The sequence below is a fragment of the Budorcas taxicolor genome, chromosome 18 (assembly GCF_023091745.1).
Source record: "Budorcas taxicolor isolate Tak-1 chromosome 18, Takin1.1, whole genome shotgun sequence".
NCBI lineage: Eukaryota > Metazoa > Chordata > Mammalia > Artiodactyla > Bovidae > Budorcas > Budorcas taxicolor.
Window position 1 is genome coordinate 62871048 of NC_068927.1, and position 21144 is coordinate 62892191.

Below are 21144 nucleotides of genomic sequence, written 5' to 3' on the forward strand. Positions count from 1 at the left end.
GAAAAGCTGAAAAGACTGACCTCTCCTGACCTCTGTCTCAGGAAAGATTCAGGAACAATCACTTCCTACCTGGAGACATTACTTTGCCAACTAAGGTCCGTCTAGTCAAGGCTATGGTTTTTCCTGTGGTCATGTATGGATGTGAGAGTTGGACTGTGAAGAAGGCTGAGCGCCGAAGAATTGATGCTTCTGAACTGTGGTGTTGGAGAAGACTCTTGAGAGTCCCTTGGACTGCAAGAAGATCCAACCAGTCCATTCTGAAGGAGATCAGCCCTGGGATTTCTTTGGAAGGAATGATGCTAAAGCTGAAACTCCAGTACTTTGGCCACCTCATGCGAAGAGTTGACTCATTGGAAAAGACTCTGATGCTGGGAGGGATTGGGGGCAGGAGGAGAAGGGGACGACAGAGGATGAGATGGCTGGATGGCATCACTGACTCGATGGACCTGAGTCTGAGTGAACTCCAGGTGTTGGTGATGGACAGGGAGGCCTGGCGTGCTGCGATTCATGGGGTCGCAAAGAGTCAGACACGACTGAGCGACTGAACTGAACTGAACCTGGAGACCAGCCTGTGAACTAATTTCTTGATTGTTCTGTCCTCAGAGAGAGCTCCTAACCCTCTGCTCACACAGATGATGTGAGTTGACTGACTTCCCTGGTCCAAATCCAGCTAGACTAATTTCTCTTCAGAATGAAGCCTGGCTTCAGCTCTTACAAACGGACCAGGAGCCACGTCCTTAACCCGGGCCTCCCCTTGGAATCCCCTGGAGCACATCCTACAAACCAGACTTGATGCTCCACAGGACCAATAGAGAACTCTGTGGGGAAGGCACTGGTGAAGTTATTGCTTAACATTTGTCACGTGATCTTGATGGGAAACCAGATGGAAAGCACTTGGTTAAAGATTCTTTCTGAAACATTTCCGTGAATACAAACCCCTCCAGGTCAGAGTCCCACTCTGAAAGATTATGAATATGCAGGTCTGAGGTGGGGACATGAAAAGAGTCTGTAAAGTGGGAACTTCTAGACACACAGATGGTCAGCCTGACTCCCTGAGGAGGGGCTCTTTCTTGGATGTGTGCAGTCCTCCAGGACCTGGTGCCATGCCCTTGGAGGAGGGGAGGTGGGAGTGAGCGCTTGGTGGGAATTACCTGCTGACCTTGTTTTTGTGAAGGCTTTGGTCTCAGAATTCTGCAAAGATACCTCGAGTCCTTAGCTCTTTTCACTCCCTCCCAAGTCTGGGGCCACATGTTTTCACAAAATGATTTGCATTGTGATCACCTATCTGCAGGTAGGGGGCCTGCATCTTTTAGACCAGGAGTCTGAAGATGTTTCCATCACAGCTTTCTTTGAACATAGACCAGGAGCACCAGTGGATGATGGGTTAAATCTATTCAAATGAAGAACCTTAGACTTTGAAAATGATGCTCTAAATGCATATTTAGACCATCAAAAGAATGATCTGAGTTATAAAATGAATGATATTGAAGAAAATTAACACATGAGTGTGTAGTTGTTGGTCTATTTAGTGTGTGTATCTTTCTAGGTTTTTTGAATCATCTTGCTGCAGTTTGTTCCCTGCTCCATTTTGGGAGTTATATAATATTTTCTCACATCTTTAAAGGTAATGTTAATAAAATTAGAAGAAGCATATTCATTTTATAATATTATATGACTTAAATGAATACTTTAAATATTCAGTACAATATATTCAGTGTGCATGAACCGGGACCAATGACTTTTCTTTTTAGAGATTTTTTTTTTTTTTAATGGATCATTTCATTTCACAGCACCACTGAGAATAAGGTGCAGAGTTTTCCCTTACAGCTCATGGTTCCCCACGTGGAGAGCATCTCTACTTATCTTTCCCTACCAGAGGAGACATTTGTCATCACTACCGAATCTACAAGCATCCCTTGTAGCTCAGTTGGTAAAGAATCCACCTGCAATGCAGGAGATGCAGGTTTGATCCCTGAGTCAAGAAGATCTCCTAGAGAAGGAAATGGCAACCCACTCAAGTATTCTTGCCTGGGAAAGTCCATGGACAGAAGAGACTGGCAGGCTACAGTTCATGGGACTCGCAAGAGTTGAACATGACTGAGTGACTAAACGACTACCACCACAAATGAATCTACATGGACATTAAATGGATAAACTTCCTAGAATACTGGAATGGGGATCCATTCCTTTCTCTAGGGGATCTTTGTAACCTAGGGATCGAACCTGTGTTTCCTGCATTGGCAGGCAGATTCTTTAGACTAACACCATCTATGTAAGCATTTGCATACTATGAGTCTGGGCTAATGTATAATAACATGTGCCCATCATGGCAGTTTTACACAGATTATTTCATGGTCCTGGAAATTCTCTAGATTCAGAATATTCATAGCCCCACCTTTGCAATCCCTGGCAAACACTGACTATAATATCAAAGTGAAAGTCGTTCAGTCCTGTCCGACTCTTTGCATATCAGGCCTCCCTGTCCATCACCAACTCCCAGTGCATACTCAAACTCATCTCCATCGCATCGGTGATGCCATCCAACCATCTCATCCTCTGTTATCCCTTTCTTCTCCTGCCTTTAATCATTCCCAGCATAAAGGTCTTTTCCAATGAGTCAGCTCTTCACATCATGTGGCCAAAGTATTGGAGTTTCAGCTTCAACATCAGTCCTTCCAATGAACAGGACTGATTTCCCTTAGGATGGACTGGTTGGACCTTCTGGCAGTCCAAGGGGCTCTCAAGAGTCTTCTCCAACACCACAGTTCAAAAACATCAATTCTTTGGTGCTCAGCTTTCTTTATAGCCCAAGTCTCACATCCATACATGACTACCGGAAAAACCAAAACTTTGACTATACCGACCTTTGTTGGTAAAGTAATGTCTCTGCTTTTTAATAGGCTGTCTAGGTTGGTCATAGCTTTTCTTCCAAGGAGCAAGCATCTTTTAATTTCATGGCTGCAGTCACCATCTGCAGTGATTTTGGAGCCCCCCCAAAATAAAGTCTGCCATTGTTTCACCATCTATTTGCAATGAAGTGATGGAACCAGATGCCATGATCTTATTTTTCTGAATGTTGAATTTTAAGCCAAATTTTTCACTCTTCTCTTTCGAGGCTCTTTAGTTCTTCTTCACTTTCTGCCATAAGGATGGTGTCATCTGCATATCTGAGGTTATTGATATTTCTCCTGGCAATCCTGATTGCAGCTTGTGCTTCATCCAGCCCAGCATCTCACATGATGTACTCTGCATTTAAGTTAAATAAGCAGGGTGACAATATACAGCCTTGACGTACTCCTTTCCCGATCTGGAACCAGTCTGTTGTTCCATGTCAAGTTCTAATTGTTGCTTCTTGATTGACCTGCATACAGATTTCTCAGGAGGTAGGTCAGGTGGTCTGGTATTCCCATCTCTTTAAGGATTTTCCAGTTTGTTGTGATCCACACAGTCAAAGGCTTTGGTGTAGTTCATAATGCAAAAGTAGATGTTTTTCTGGAAATCTCTTGCTTTTTCTAGGATCCAAGGGATGTTTGTAATTTGATCTCTGGTTCATCTGCTTTTTCTAAACCCAGCTTGAACATCTGGAAATTCATGGTTCACATATTATTGAAGCCTGGCTTGGAAAATTTTGAGCATTACTTTGCTAGCGTGTGAGATGAGTGCAAGTGTGCGGTAGTTTGAACATTCTTTGGCATTGCTTTTCTTTGGGATGCCACCAGGGAAGTCCTTTCTTTGGGACTGGACTAGTCCATGGAATTCTCCAGGCCAGAATACTGGAGTGGATAGGCTTTCCCTTTTCCAGGGGATCTTTCCAACCCAGGGAATCGAACCCAGGTTTCCCAAATTGCAGGAGGATTCTTTACCAGCTCAGCTACAAGGGAAGTCCAAGAATACTGGAATGGGTAGCCTATTCGTTCTCCAGTGGATCTTCCTGACCCAGGAATCAAACCAGGGTCTCCTGCATTGCAGGCGGATTCTTTACCAACTGAGCTATCAGGGAAGGCCCTAGTACCAAATTAACTTTAAATAATAATATCAAAACTGATTTTAAATATCAAAAAGCTTAATTTCAAGGAAACAAACAACCCAATCAAAAAATGGACAGAAGAACTCAATTCTCCAGATATTTAGATGGCCACCAAGCACATGAAAGATGCTCAACATTGCTAACTATTTGAGAAATGGAAATCAAAACTACAATGAGAGCACACCCCACACCAGTCAGAATGACCATTATCAAAGAGCCTGCAAATAAGATCATAAATGCTAGAGAGGGTGTGGGAAATAGGCAACCATCCCACACTGTTGGTGGGAATGCAGACTGCTGCAGTCACTAAAGAGAACAGCATGGAAGTTCCTTAAAAAATGAAAACTTAAAGCAGAATGGAGTTTTCTTAAAAACATAGATTCATGAAGTTTTGGGAAAACGAACTCAATTTAAAGTAGACCAAAATTTTAAATCTGCCCTTTCTGAATTCTTAGTAAATAATAAAAAAGTTAAAAATATCAATATTGATCTAACATTTCTAAATTCTTCAAAAGGCCAGTGTACAAATATGTATACAGACACACTCTTCATAGCTTTCTCAGTGCTAATGTAAACATTCATATATTTATTATATATTTCATTCAATGTATGCCAAAGCCATGGAAAGAAGCTTCTTTAAGCATAGACGAGAAACATGTGCTAAGAAGTATATAGTGTAAAATTTTATGATTATTTGTTCACAATATTAACAACATGACTTTTAATTGTAGTTCTTGTGAGTTTTCAAAATTTTCACTTGTTAAAATGAGACTGTGGCAGTCTGTGGAATGTCTCAGTTCAACGAAACTTCACACCAGATATGAGGGAGATGAGTTTATGACTCTAGGTCCTGAGAGAATTCACAGCAAGCCAAGAGGGCCCCAAGAGAGGTTAGAACCAAGGGAGGTTGGTATCAAGGCTAGAACCAGGCAGAGAAATCTCCAGTATTCGGGGTTCAGGTCTTTATAAGTGATCCTGGGTGAAGTGCTCTGGGCTCCCGAGGCTGAGAGTCGATTGGTCAATTCAGACCAAGATGAGCAGGATTCTGGTGAGCTCTCTGAGGTTGTCATTGAAGAGGTGGGCCTGTGAAGTAGAACCTGAGGTTCTGTAAAACTGCTGATCTCAAGGAAGGTGGTCATTTAGTGCAGGTGCTCACAGGACTGGCTGGTGTGAGTTCAAGGACCTGGAGGCTGCCTGCTCCTCAGACAGATGCTGAGGCAGCAACAGCACGGAGCAGTTCAGGTAAACTCTCAATATCCTTCTTATTAGAACCGTCACAATGTCCCTGTAGTTACAGAGAGGGGGAAAAGGTACAATAGAGAAATGATGACAAATATAGGAAATTATTTGAGGTTTAAGACCAGTAAGTAAACTAATTTCTACAGATGCCATCCCAATGTGGTACCAAATGGTTTTATTATTCCAGTCTTTTCCCTGAAACCTTACATTTGTTGGAAACGTTAATGTTGGTGGTAGATTAACATTTCATTCATTACACATCAACCTAAACACTTAAACAACAACCACTTTTATTACTATATTAATTTTACACATAATCAACATAAAACCTTTTACAATCCACTGTATAATCCTTGGGCTTATCCAGACAGCCCCACTATGGTAATGGATGGGGAGGAAAGTGGACCAGGGGCTTAAGTACACAGAGAAAGTTGCCCCAGTGTCCAAAAGGAAATCGATGGATTGGACTCCCACAATTATTATTAATACCCTGGGTTCCTTAGGTGTAATTAGGATGGGAGCTTGTGTGGGAACCCCCAGGCACCTTCAGTCCCAATTGCCTTGAGAGCTCGACCCCTGGGCGCTATGCCTCATAGGGCAGTATCTCCTCCAGTGTGGTCCTTTGCAGACATGGGCATGGACATGGAGCCAGGGGTGGCTTAGACAACTGAGGGTAATCTCACTTGAGATGTCCCTCCTTTGCACAATAATAACATGTCTATCCCTTTTCAGTTGGGTTCCTCTGGCCATTGTTCCTTAGGCTGTTTCAGAGCGGATCTAACAGCCATTTTGGGGACTTCATTCTTTGGTCTGGTTCTTTTTTGCCTCTTATTTTCCTCCTTGTATTCTCTGTTGTAATATACTGTCTGAGCCAGCTGTAACAGTTTTTCTAAAGACTGATTTGATCCAAATGACTGTTTTCATAACGTAGGCAGATATCTGGAGCCAACTGAGTGAGAAATCTATCCTTTAAGATTACTCCTCCTTCTGCACTTTCAAGATGAACAAATATCAGTAAACTTGCAGAGACCCTCCTGTAGTCTATCTAGGACTTTACCCGGAGTTTCCTTCATTCTTGTTCTATGTGAACCAAGTTAGCATAGTTGGAAGGCTTAGCATGCCCTAGCTTAAGTCCTTCAAGAATCCATCCGACAAAGTGGCTCTGTTATGGGAACTTCTTGAGTCTCAGTAAGGAGCAGGGCTATTTCATGTTCCTTCTTTCCCCTTGCCTTCCAGCCATTCATCTCCAAAAGTAGTAGCTTCCCCCCAAACTCAAGCTCTCAAGTCAGGCATCAGCATCTGCCCCAAGACATACTTTACATCTCTCCAATAAGCTCATAAAATAAAGTTAGTCCCATAAAAGCTTCTATGTACTTTTTGGGTCCTCTAAATAGTCTTGACCACAATCGGGACTGTTTGAATTTCTACCAAGAGTGAGGTAACCTCTTCTGGAAGGGTGCCCTGATTCTCAGCCTGTTTAGTTGGGACCCTGGATACAGGGGCAAAGTAAGACGACAGGATGGATCTGAAGGTTTCACACCCAAATCTGTACCCTTAGGAAATAAATCTGGCATGTCTTGAAGAGAGATAAAGAGCAAGACATATATCACTTCTACCCATTTCCCTTGTTTTCTACAGAACCATTCCAATTGTAAAACAGTATCATAATTAAGAGACTTCAACTGGCCTGCGTTCCCCATCTTCAAAAGGATTATCATGACTATTTGGTATCATAGAAGATCAGGCATGTCTTTTTAAAACTCTGGGTATAAAACCTGTTCCAGCATTTTAAATATATATAAAAGTTTGATTCTGGAGCTGTTAACTCCTATCTGTGAGAGAGAAAAAAGAGGCATCCACAGCTGTGGCTGTTTTCCACCGGAGGCATCCCTACCTGCTCTAGATGAGGGTGGAGACCGACTTTCCACTGAAGCTTTCCTTTTCTGGTTGGACTTAGTCTGTCCCTTACTGACACAGGTGCCTTATCTGTCCTTTCTGGTTCTACCACTGAGGTGGGATGAATATGCACCAAGTGTAGACCTGATGGCATCCCAGATTAATGTCCAGTCATTAATGTCCATCATTAATTAATTAATGTCCATCATTAAGATCTTTGTCTGATTTCTGCTCTTTCTGTCATGCCACCTAGAGTGCAACAGAGTAGCCTTCTGTAATGTTCCCCAAGCTAGGACTACTAGGGAAAGTATCCATCTTCCGTGTACTTGTGCATATTCCTGAGTACAATCCTGAGTGCAGTAGAAGGGGTGAGTCATAAAGGGATGAACAACAACCAAGATGTCCCTTCTGAGTGTAGCAAAAGTGGGGAAGGGCTGCCCAGCAAGGAAAAAGTGATTTTAGTCCTTCAACTATTAGTGCCAATCCTTCCAGTTCATTCTCACAGATTTCACAGAAAGAATATCTAAGGAGTTGAGACAGAAGCCACCAGAGCGCCTCCTCTGATCCACTAACAGCACTACCAGAGGAAGAGGCCTGCTGTACTTCCAATTTGGTATTCTCGAGTTATATTCATAGAAACCTCGTGCTCACTAGCAGCGCTTCCATCCATATAGTTTGAGGCACAGCTATGACGAGGACTCACTTTTAGGACTCTGGCTCCATATTCAGCAGGTGGAATTCTTTTGTTTTCTCCTTTGTCTCTCGCTTCTCTTCTTTTTTCAGCTATTTGTAAGGCCTCCTCAGACAACCACTTTTGCCTTTCTTTTTCTTGGGGATGGAGCCATGATGGTGTGATCACTCACCTAGAGCCAGTCATCCTGGAGTGTGAAGTCAAGTGGGCCTTAGGAAGCTTCACTACCAACAAGGCTAGTGGAGGTGATGGAATTCCAGCTGAGCTATTTCAAACCCTAAAAGATGATGCTGTGAAAGTCCTGCACTCAATATGCCACCAAACTTGAAAAACTCAGCAGGGGCCACAGGACTGGACAAGGTCTGTGTTCATTCCAACCCCAAAGAAGGATAACAACAAAGAATGTGCTAACTACCACACAATTGCACTCATCTCACAGGCTAGGAAGGTCGTGCTCAAATTCCTTCAAGCTAGGCTTCAAAGAAGCAAAAGCTTTCAGATTTACAAACTGAATTTAGAAAACGCAGAGGAACCAGAGATCTAATTTTCAACATCCGTTGGATCATAGAAAAAGCTAGAGAATTCCAGAAAAACATCTACTTCAGCTTCATTGACTATGCTGAAGCCTTTGACTATGTAGATCACAACCAACTATGGAAAATTCTTCAAGAGATGGGAATACCAGACCATTTGGCATTTCTTCTTAGTTTTTTCACTGCTAAAGTATACATTCATTTATTTATATAAATGGCATTTAATGTACGTCAAAGCCATGAAAAATGGTTCTTTTAAAAATTTTATTTTTTAATTGGAGGAAAATTGCTTTACAATGTTGTGTTGGTTTCTGGCATACAAGGATGTGAATCAGCCATAATTATAAACATAATTCCCTCCCTTGAAAAAAGAGTTCTTTAAGCCTAGACAAGAAACATGTGCTAAGAAATATATAAGGTAATATTTTATAAACATTAGTTCAGAGTTTTATAGGTGTTTTGACTGTTAAATTTACATTTGCTTAAATAAGCCTATACAAGTCGCTGAAAAGTCTCAGTTAAACAGCAGAACACAAGGAAATGGAAATAGGTGAATTTATTACAAGGACCTGAAACAATTAACAAAAAGTGCACCCCGAGGGAGGTCAAGGCTAGAACCAGGCAGAGAAAGTTGCAGTACTTGGGGTTCAGGCCTTTATAAGTGACACTGGGTGAAGTGCACGGCTTGTAAATTCACTGATGTTGAGAAAAACTTGACATCTGGTGAATGGCTTTGACACAATCCTTACATTTATAAGTTTTCTTTCCAGTATAAATTCGTTGCTGTTAAGTAAGATTTGAGTTCTGATAAAAGGCTTTGCCACACTTTGTACATTTATAAGGTTTCTCCCCAGTATGAATTTGCTGATGCCAATTAAGATATGAGCAATAGATAAACACTTTGCCACATTCCTTACATTTATAACTTTGTAAGATTTCTGGCCAGTATGGATTCACTGATGGTGACTAAGATGTGAACTGTGGCTAAAGGCTTTGCCAAATTGTACATTTGAAAAGTTTCCGATCTGTATGAATCATCCAATCGCTACTTGGATGAGTGAGTAAAGACTTTTATACATTTCTTACACTTCTTTTCTTTTTGTGGATTCTGAATAGTCTACTGTTGAATAAGTTCTGAAGACTGATTAGAAACTTTACCATATTCACTACAATTATAAGTCTTCTCTCCAATATGAGTATCTTTATAGAAAGACCTGATATTTGATAAATGGAACATCATAGTTACTCAGAACTGTACACAGTTTCATTAGGGCTCTCAAGAAATGAAACAGCAACCAGTTCGTGCAGGTTGTCATAAGCCAAGAAGAGCATTTTAGTTCTCACTGTGAAAGAGAAAGGTAATCACCAGACAAGATTTCATCATGGTTTAATAGGAAGAAGGCAGCAGGTGATAGCCATCTATGACAGAAACAGAAATAAATCCAGACTTCTCCAAAATCGTTTCCAATGAAGCAGATCTTCCGAAAACACATGACGAAGAATGACTTCCTCACTGATGCTTGGATCTCTCACCTGAGTCATCGGCTCCATCCATTCACATGTACCTGGGTACATGGCCATTGTTTCCATTCTCCTTATACTCCTGGGATCCTTCATTTGCTCCAGAAAAGTGACCAGGTGCACCTTAGAGACCACAAGACCTGTTCATCAGAGAATGGAATATTTGTTTTGCTAGAGATTCATCACTTTCCAATCTAATATGTATCCAGGTGAGAAGAGAATGCATGGTAGAATAAGACAGCCTAGAAAAAGACCTCCCCAAATAGTTTATCGAAAGCACCTATACAACACTAACTTATACATAAAAACCAGATCCTGACATTCTGGTCACTTACTACAACGCAAAAGTAAGTAGCGGAAATTGGATTTGAAGAGGAGGGTGATACCATTTTGTATCACAGAACTTATAGAATTAGCACTAACCTAGAAGTAGGCAGATTACATCAAGGAAGAAAAAAATTTAAATCATCATGAAGTCTTCTTTCTAAATTCACAATTTCCCATTTTCCCACAGAAAGCAGGGATCTGAAACGCTATTAAAAGAGGCAGAAGAGTCCAAGAGACATTCTAGAAATGCAGGAACCAAAACCCTGAGAGTAGATAAGAGATTCTGGAAGGAAGTTATCCTCAACCAAAGTGGCCAAGTTCCTATAGTTCTCTAACATCATGTACCTGTACACTTCCCATTGACTGAGGTCCAGGCAACCCACTCCTCTTGAGTGAAATCTATGGTCACAACCTGGAACATCAGGGGTCCCGGAAATACAAAGTACAGATGACATGTGGCTGTGAGAAGACTTCCTAATGTGCTCCAAGATGACAAAAACAAGCTCACAGAACTGGTTTCGATATAGGAGAGTGTTTGGTGTATACTTTTTACACAGCAATATTTTCTACCAAATTCCTAACCCAACAAATGACGAGATGTGACCCACAAACCATTTCAGAAAATATTCTGATCTGGAAGAGAAATGATAAAATAATCAGAACAACATTGGCATTTCTTTTTTGGGGGGAGGGCCACACCACCTGGCTTGTGGGATCTTAGTTCCCTGACCAGGGAATGAACCTCGGACCCTGCAGTGAAAGCACAAAGTCCTAACCACTAGGCCACCAAGGTATTCCCGGCATATTTATTTTTGAGTGTTGTATTTGTATGACACAGGATGAACTGTCAATCAAGGAAACAGGTAATATTTTTAAAAAGCATACTCTGATCCAAGAGTTCTTGAGTGGGACAAATGTGTCATTTATTTTAACAAGCTTATTTTTTTTTCTTAGTATTTTTAACAAGCTTTTTTAAACTAATAATGTTGAAAATTCTGCTCCATGAATGACCGTTTTGAACAGTAATGAAGTACGATAAGTACTTATAATAAGTACTTGTAATAATAAGTAATGCAAGCATTCATACTTACTTTTGAATTTCAAGTGTTTTATAAATTTTACAGTCCTAATAAGGAGCAACAATAATTTAAACTATTTACTATATACTACATATCTTTCTGATAGTTTTTATAGTGTCTTGGATGTGCAAAAGAAACAATTTAAAATCAATAATGTTGTTGTTCCACCTTTCTGCAAATATATAGCAAACATTCCTTCAGTTCAGTTCAGTTGCTCAGTCATGTCCGACTCTTTGCGACCCCATGAATCGCAGCACGCCAGGCCTTCCTGTCCATCACCAACTCCTGGAGTTCACTTAAACTCATGTCCATCGAGTGATGTCATCCAGCCATCTCATCTGTCATCCCCTTCTCTTCCTGCCCCCAATCCCTCCCAGCATCAGGGTCTTTTCCAATGAGTCAACTCTTCACATGAGCTGGCCAAAGTATTGAAGTTTCAGCTTTGGCATCAGTCCTTCCAATGAACACCCAGGAATGATCTCCTTTAGGATGGACTGGTTTGACCTCCTTGCAGTCCAAGGGACTCTCAAGAGTCTTCTCCAACACCACAGTTCAAAAGCATCAATTCTTCGGCACTCAGCTTTCTTCACAGTCCCAACTCTCACATCCACTCATGACCACTAGAAAAACCATAGCCTTGACTAGATGGACCTTTGTTGGCAAAGTAGTGTCTCTGCTTTTTAATATGCTATCTGGGTTGGTCATGACTTTTCTTCCAAGGAGTACGCGTCTTTTAATTTCATGACTGCAATCACCATCTGCGGTGATTTTGGAACACCCCAAAATAGTCTGACACTGTTTCCACTGTTTCCCCATCTATTTCCCATGAAGTGATGGGACCAGATGCCATGATCTTATTTTTCTGAATGCTGAGTTTTAAGCGAACTTTTTAACTGTCCTCTTTGAATTTCATCAAGAGGCTTTTTAGTTCCTCTTCACTTTCTCTCCATGTCAAAGTGAAAGTTAAAGTGAAGTCACTCAGTCGTGTCTGACTCTTTGCAATCCTGTGGACTGTAACCCAGTAGTCTTCTCAGTCCATGGGATTCTCCAGGCAAGAATACTGGAGTGGGTTGCCATTTCCCTCTCCAGGATCCATATCAAAAGAGGGTCTTTTTTTTTTTTTTTTTTTTACTTTATTTTACTTTACAATATAAAAGAGGGTCTTAAATAATCCTTTTCACCAAATGGGAAAGCTAATGAAGGAAATCCTATGCAAGCATCCCATCTCTATTATCTCAGTCCTGGGAGTGGCTTGTCACTCTTCTTGCTCCTGACAGGAACTGAAAAGTAACAGAGGGCTTAGGAAAGGGCAAACAGGACTCCTACTGTGAAACATTCCGACAGTCCATGACTAAGACTCTCAGCTCCCAAGGCAGGGGGATGGGTTCAATACCTGCTTAGAGAAATAGATCCTACACCCCACAGCTAAAGCTTTCCAGCGTCAACAAAATCTCCCACATGGCTCCAAGATCCTGCCTGCTACAACTAAGACACAGCCGAGCCAAACAAATAAATCAGTGTATTTTTCAAACGAACTTTGTATAACAGGAGAATACCAAAACAAGAAAAAAAATCATCAAATAATTTCAACATTTTTCTGCACAAAGGGATACAATGAGATTATACTTACTAAGAATATTAAAGCTATTCATGTCAATAAAATCAAGATCATTTTTAAAGGGTTAACATATATACATCTACTTGTGGATGATATTCTTTGTACATTTTGGATACATTTAGGGTGGAAACATACACAACAGTATAAGATAAATTAGGACTACTGGTTCTGAAGCTTTTCTTTCTTGAAAAACTGTATTATTTGTGTTGAGCTTTATCTTTCAACACACTGGAAAACAGAATGGCACCATTATGATTGTTGTAAATATTTTGAAAAAATACAAATACGTGGTAAAAAGACTGTGTCTGTGATTTGGGCCTGGAGTGTTCTGTAAACATCACACCTGGGCTTGAGTGATCAATTCGCCTACCCTGAAAACCCACCATCTATAATCAACACAATGAGTGTTCTTTCTCAGAAGCAAAGAGAAACCAAGAAGATGGGGAGTTTCTCCATTAACTATGAGCATTTCCACACATTCCTTATTCCTTTTTTCCACAACCTGTTTAAAGAGAGAGAGAAGTTTGAACTTCATAGTCTCATGATGTCAGAGAGACGTCTCCAGAACCAGTGGACATCAGATGTCATGGTGTAAATGAATCACATGAAAGATGTACAATCACTGCCTGGGCACTCTGGAATTAACAATGAAATTATAACTTGAACCTAACATTTAAAAATGTCAATTTAATGCAAACTTCATTTCACATATACTTCCCTGTTTAGTATCCTAATAATGCATTTAACTAGTAAGTCTCAGCAATGCAAAGGACAGCATCTCCTATTTTTCTTTTTATTTCTGAAAATTTTCTGAAAAACTCTGGACCCCTGAGTTGAGTCACTGGGCTTCCCAGCCAGCTCAGTGGTAAAGAATTTGCCTGCCAATATTGGAGATGTAGCTTCAGTCTCGGGGTGGAGAGAATCCCTGGGATGAGGAAATGGGAACCCACTGCAAAATTCTTGCCTGGAAAATCCCATGGACAGAAGAGAGTTGGTTCTATGTAAAATGACATTTTCAATCTCTGTTTTAAATATCTATATGACATCCAGGTGCTAAGTCATCACTGCATTTCACAACGTCCCTAAAATCCCAACGCCAAACCACATCCCAGTGGGAGTGAGGATAGGAGTGACTCCCCATGCTGATCTCTCAAAAAAACAATAGTTTCAACAGTTGAAAGTCGCTGATTCACACTGAGAATTCATCATGCTCCATAGAAAGCGAGGATGCAGACAATGGAGCAAAGGCTCTGGGACACAAGGAAGTAGTCCAAAGGGCTGGTCTTCACTATTATAAGAAGAAATGGGAAAAAACAAGATGATGAGATGCCCGGGAAGGAAAATTAGGAGCAGAGAGCTAAAGGCTTGTGGATTCTCATTTGGGCATTTCAGGAGGAAAAGCAGATGCAGCCCCAGACCCAGGACAGGATATTTACCTCAGAAGCTGCCATTTCCGCCTCTTCTTCCTCATGCTCTGTCTTCTCTGGGGATGTTATGCTGCAAACGCACTTCTGAGTTTTGAGAAAATACTTTGGAGGGCATCAATACAGCTCTTTAACCTGCAACCACCGCTCCTACAGACAGAAAGACCTTGAAAAGCTGAGATCAACCTCTCCTGACCTCTCAGGAGAGATTCAGGAACAATCAATTCCTACCTGGAGACCAGCCTGTGAACCAATTTCTTGACTGTTCTCTCCTCATAGAGAGCTCCTAACACTCTGCCCACACAGACGATGTGAGCTGACTGACTTCCCCTGTCCAAATCCAGCTAGACCAACCCTGTTGCCTCTCCGTGGATGAAGCCAGGGCTCAGCTCTCATAGATGGATCAGGAGGCATGTCCTTAACCCGGGCCTCCCCTTAGAATCCCCTGGAGCACTTCCTAGACACCACAGTGATGCTCCCACAGGACCAACATAGAACTCTGTTGGGAGGGCATCAGTGAGGTCATTTCCTGACACTGGTCATGTGATCTTGATGGGAAACCAGATGGAAACCACTTGGCTAAAGATTCTTTCTGAACCATTTCAATAAATACAAATCCCAGGTGGTCAGGTCCCCATTCCAAGAAGTTATCAATCTGCAGGTCTACAGTGTGGCCGTTACTGGAGTCATCAGCAAATCCCATTTTTTTCTGATGTTTCTTCCCCCAAACCAACATTCAGGAGTCCTGAGCTCAAAGCCTCACACTCAACACACCTAAGACTTCTCTGTAGGGGAGGATTTAGGGCAGGAATTTGAGAGAGGTCAAAACTAGAATCAGGCAGAGAAAACACCAGTTCTTGCAGTTTAGTCTTTAGAAGTTACGCTGGGTGAGGTGCTCTGGGCTCCCTAGGCTGAGTGTGAATTAATCCATTCAAACCAAAATGACGAATTCAGTGAGCACTGTGAGGGTGTCATTGAAGCGGGGCTTGTAAAGTAGACCCTGGGGTTCAGCAAAACTGTTGATCTCAAGGAAGGTGGTCATCTAGAGCAGGTGCTCACAGGACTGGCTGGTGTGAGTTCAAGGAAGTGCAGGCTGCCTGCTGCCCAGACAGATGCTGAGGCAGCAACAGCATGGAGCAGCTTAGGGAAACTGTCAACAATATTCATTTTTTGATATAAGGATATGAGATGTGTGATTTTTACCAAACAAAGCCTAGGAAGCACTTAGAAAGCGTGGTATACACTAATTCCATGCCTTTCCCAGGAAGAGTTTCTAATATGTTTCTGGGTTATCACAGAAGCTGTCTTCATTTCAAGATTGTCAAGTAATAATCATGACGTGTTGATATTATAAAGATACATCAACATTGCAGTGAACTGTCCTGTTTTTCTTACAAATCAAGGATATTACTATTGAAACTTTAGAACCAACTTGTATCTTACTTTCATACATGGAAAGATTAAATGATCACTTACATCATGGCAACTCCCAGATATTTCACATCAATGCCAAACACCTCCATTTAGATGGTCATTGTCTATTTTATATTATGGTATCCTTCGTCTTCTAATGGAGAATAGATAGCAATGGTTGCAACACAATATAAAAAGGCTAATCTTTAATAAACCATAAAAAATCTATGTTTCCAAACGCAGTATAAAGCTTAGTATGGATTGAGTGTTGAATTACATTCATGTCAAAGAATCTCAAATCATGTCATTATAAACAAGCATACAAATGGCAATCCACTCCAGTACTATTGTCTGGAAAATCCCATAGACATAGGAGCCTGGTAGGCTACAGTCTATGGGGTCGCAAAGAGTTGGACACGACTGAGCGACTGCACTTTCACTTTCATACATACATTGCTAAGAATTGTAACTTTCTAACCATCAACCTTCATCTCACGATTCATGCCAATATGTCCATTTTCCATGTGTTTTAACTATGGAGTACTCCCTCATTCTACTTTAGAGAAACTTCTGAAAACAGATTGAAATGCCTTCTATTATGCAATCTCTGATATTTATCTAGGTTTTAACTTTTGATTACTTTTCTACATATTGGTTACATCATTTCCATTGTTTTTTTGTATAAACTCTTGGGTTTTCTGATCCATGTTTAGGGCAAACCTCTTCCATCACTTGTTCCATTACTAGAGTTTCTCTCCAGTGTGTGTTCTAAGATGTTTAGTGAGATAATCACTCCGACCAAAGGCTTTGCCACATTCAGTACATTCATAAGGTCTCTCTCCAGTATGTATTCGCCGATGTTGAGTAAGACTTGAGTTGTGATTAAAGGCTTTGCCACATTCAGTACATTTATATGGTCTCTCTCCAGTATGCATGCGCCGATGTTCAGTAAGATTAGAACGTGTAATAAAGGCCTTGCCACATTCTGTACATTTATAAGGTCTATCCCCAGTATGAATTCGGTGATGTTGAGTAAGGGCTGAATTTGTAATAAAGGCTTTGCCACATTCATTACATTTGTATGGTTTTTCCCCAGTATGGATTCGAAGATGTCGAGTAAGAGCTGCACAACGATGAAAGGCTTTGTTACATTCTTTACATATATAAGGCTTCTCTCCAGTATGGATTCGCTGATGATGGGTTAGATATGAGGAACTGATAAAGGCTTCGCTACATTCTGTACATTTATAAGGTTTCTCTCCTGTATGAATTCGCCGATGTTGAATAAGATGTGAGTAGTCAGTAAAGGCTTTGCCACACACTGTACATTTGTAAGGTTTCTCTCCAGTGTGAATTCGCTGATGTCGACTAAGAAATGAGGAACGACGAAAGGCTTTGTTACATTCTTTACATATATAAGGTTTCTCTCCAGTATGAATTCGCTGATGTTCAATAAGTTCTGAGTTGTAAGTAAAGGCTTTGCTACATTCTATACATTTATAAGGTTTCTCTCCAGCATGAATTCGCTGATGTTGAGTAAGAAGTGAGTGACAGTTAAATGCTTTGCTACATTCCGTACACTTGAAAGATTTCCTTCCTGTATGAATTTTCCTATGTCTACTTAGACTGGATGACTTACTAAATACTTTCTCACGTATCTTACACTTGTTTTCTTTCTGTGGATTCTGAACAGTGTCCTGTTGAGTAAGTTCTGAACAGTGATTAGAAACCTTACTATATTCACTACAAGTCCTCTCTCCAGCACAAGTACTCTTATCTAGAGAAAAACCTGACATTTGATCAAAGGTATTTCTACATTTATTGCTTTTAGAATCCTTGTTTGAAGATTGGGGTCCCTGATGTTTCATAAGGTTTGAGTCTCCTTCAACTGTATACCTAGTTTCATTGCCTGAATATCTTCTCAGTCCATCATAAATATTCTTGTAATTATTGGAGCTGGAGCTCTTACTTAAGGTCAGACTCATTTTATTAAATATGGAAAGTTGTTGTGTATTAACCATATCACGATATGTATTGAACAATGATGGTTGGATTGCATCTCTTCCATTATCATCAACATTATAGATCTTGGAATGGAGAGAAAATATCTCTTGGGGAAAGAATAATGACACCCTGCTCACGGATCCCTCAAATTGATTAGATTGTGAGTTTTCACACTCATTGTTAAATTGTAGGTGTTCAGACACGCTTGAATGTATGTTTAGTCGAAGCCTTTGTTCAGAATGAGTATTTGCAGTAGAGACTAGATTATCTTCCAGGTTTTCCACGTTTTCTTTTAGAGAACATGTATGTTTCAAAAAAGGATGGAAATCTTTTCTTAAACACTTACACTTCTCAGCAGATGTTGAAGACTGAAGTTGGTGTTTTTCCCAATTTGACTCACGCTGCTCATTTCTTTTGCCAGTAATGTTAGCATTATGTGTCACTGTCTCCATTTCTTTATGTCCATAGAAACATCCTCTCTGTCTTTCATTTACCCTTGTATATTCCCAATCTTTCATTAAATTTAAGTTTCTGAGGTGAAATAATTGATATATTCCTAGGTTTCCTTTTGGGAATACTTCTTCTAATGCTGGATTCTTTGGCATCAAATTCTGGGTGTCTTGTGGAGACAGAGCTGAAAGATACCAAAAAACAAGTAATTTTACCTGCTATTCTCAGTGAATATCTTTAAAGATTTAGAGAAAATTGATGACCACAGCTAGTTTAAAAATAAAATAGAGATGGAAGGATCAAGATGCCAGAGGCTTACGCAGATGTGGAGATCATAACTCTCTCCACAAATAAATGAGAAATGGAACAATTTTCACAGAGCCCAGCTGAACACTAGTAGAGGCCCTTGGAAATCTAAAAGGACAAGAAAGATTTCTGTTCTGCAGGGTAGGACAAAAGCAAGCAGGAAAAAGACGAGGAAAGGAACTGGGATGGGGCCTGCAACCCTGTGGGGAGATGAAAGTGAGGAGAGGTCTCCATATCCAAGGAAGCCCCTCACTGGGAGAGCTCAGTTTGGACAGAAGGAGAGCCTCATTCTCTGTGGGAAGAAAACATGGCAACCAGGGTGTGGTAGCAGGACAGAGTGAGACCTGCACACAGGGTACTGACCTTAGCCCTGCCCACCCAGCCTTAGAGGCATGTCCAGCAATGCAGACAAGAGCTGGGTGCTGAAAGGTGGAGTTTGGAGAGCATACCGAGGCAGAGGACTGCAGTTGGCTATGAGGAAACATCCTGAAGGGATTGGAGTGAGGCAGGAGCTCTGCAAACGGGATGTTTGTGGTGAAGCCTGAACCACCATAGAGCAGAGCACCATTGGTGAGTGATGCCCCCAAAAGAAGCCCATTGCATCTCCAGTGCCTTGTGCCCGCCCCTGCTAGCCAAGGACTACGAAGAACTCTACCCACGTAGGTCTTCTGAGGCCCCAGCCACGGCCTCCCCCATCGACATCCTCCACAATCAGCAGAATCCTGTGCTCTGGAGCAGCCTCCGGAGAAGACAGCTGTGAGTTGACCATATGCACAGATGGAGCAGAAAGCACAGGTGAAACCCAGGGATAAAGAAGAAAAGCTGAAACCTCTCCTTGTAGCAACACAAGCCACGGCCTTACACCCATGACCAGCTTTGTAACCTCAGCCCCTACAGAGCATCTGAATCAACGACAGGGCTCTCTCACTCATGGCAGGTATAGCTTTAGTAGCTGTAGACTTTGTGGGCTCCTACATGAGGGGGAGGGCCAGGATAGAGCCTGAGCTGCCCCGTAGCACCACAGCGGGTCCAGCTCCATGCTCAATGCAATCCCAGGACCTGACTTCATTGAATCTATGCTGGTGACCTTGTGAAAGCAACAGCTGAGAGACACCAGGGCCATGTGCCATCATTCCCGTGGTTAAGGTGAGCCAAGAGCAGTGCCAACACTACATAACATGAGAACTTGCAGAACGCATGAGAGGGGGCACCAGAGCACACCCTGAGGTGAACATCCCCAGAGGAGTAATACTCAGTGACTTCTCTCCCAGTGGGTGTGCTCCAATCCCACCTGCCTCGCACCACAGATCAGAATCACAGCGAAGACTCAGATCTGGGGGCTCTATTCCACCACGCAGGGAGCAGGCCCCACCAGAGAGAGGGCAGTAACAACCACAGAATAAGGGGGAAACAGCCCTGAATATCCCTGGCAGGCTCTGGATAACAGCTCACAGTTAACAGCAATCAGAGCACAGATCAAGAGAGGATAAGGGCACAAACCTTTGGACCAACCTCACCCACCAAGGTGCAGATACCAGAAGGAAGAGTAACTACATTCCTGCACTTTTCAAAACAGAGACCACAAATAGAACGCTGGACAAAATGAGATGGCAAAGAAATAGGTTATAGGGAAAGAAACAAGATAAAAACCTCCAAGGACCGCTGAATTAAGAGGTTATAGGCAATCTAATGATTACTTCTTGCTTTTAGTCATTTTAAGTGGAGACACCAAACACTTTCACAAATCCTATGTGCCTAGTAATTCTTAAATCCACTTCTTGCCACACGTTTCTGAGAATGGTCTATTAGATGTTTCAATCTAAGAATCATAAATGATATTGACAGAGAACTAGTCAGCAACTAGGCACACATAAGATAGTGTCCGAGGAAGCTGAATACAAATAAGATATACTTAATAAAGTACTAGTTTTAAGAAATTAAATAAGAAGAGAGACTTTCAAACTATGATTGAAAGAGGGAACTCTACTCATTGCTCTGTGGAGACCTAAATGGGAAGGAAATCAATAGGACGGTAAAGACTAGAGATCTCTTTAAGAAAATTAGAGGTACCAGGAATATTTCATGCAAAGATGGGAACAATAAAGGACAGAAATGGGATGGATCTAAAAGAAGCAAAAGATATTAAGAGAAGCTGGAAAAATACATTGAAGAACTATACAAAAAAGATCTTAATGACCGAGATAACCACGATGGTGTGAAAACTCACCTAGTAACAGACATCCTGGCATCCAAAGTCAAGTCGGCCTTAGAAGGCATGAATACCAACAAAGCTAGTGCAGGTGATGGAACTGCAGCTGAGCTATTTCAAGTCCTGAAAGATGATAATGCTAAAGTTCTGCACTCGATAGCCAGCAAATTTGGAAAACTCAGCAGTGGCCTCAGGAAGGGAAAAGGTCAGTTTTCATTCCAATCACAAAGAAAGGCAATCCCAAAGAACGCTCAAACTACTACACAATTTCCCTCATTTTAAACAATAGCAAAGGCTCAAAATTCTCCAAGTGAGGCTGTAACAGTACGTGAACCGAGAGCTTCCAGATCTTCAAGCTGGATTTAGAAAAGGCAGAGGAACCAGAGAGCAAATTGCCAACATCCCTT

The 21144-nt window shown here is 41.4% G+C and overlaps 1 protein-coding gene across 1 annotated transcript in view; it reads right to left on the bottom strand.

Moving 5' to 3' along the window:
- LOC128064064 (uncharacterized) overlaps nt 1–21144 on the bottom strand; it is a 425534-nt gene that overhangs the window by 305161 nt on the left and 99229 nt on the right. Inside the window, 2 exon segments of the mRNA XM_052656874.1 lie at nt 9171–9311; nt 16513–17413. Coding sequence (XP_052512834.1) covers nt 9171–9311; nt 16513–17413 — 1042 coding nt within the window.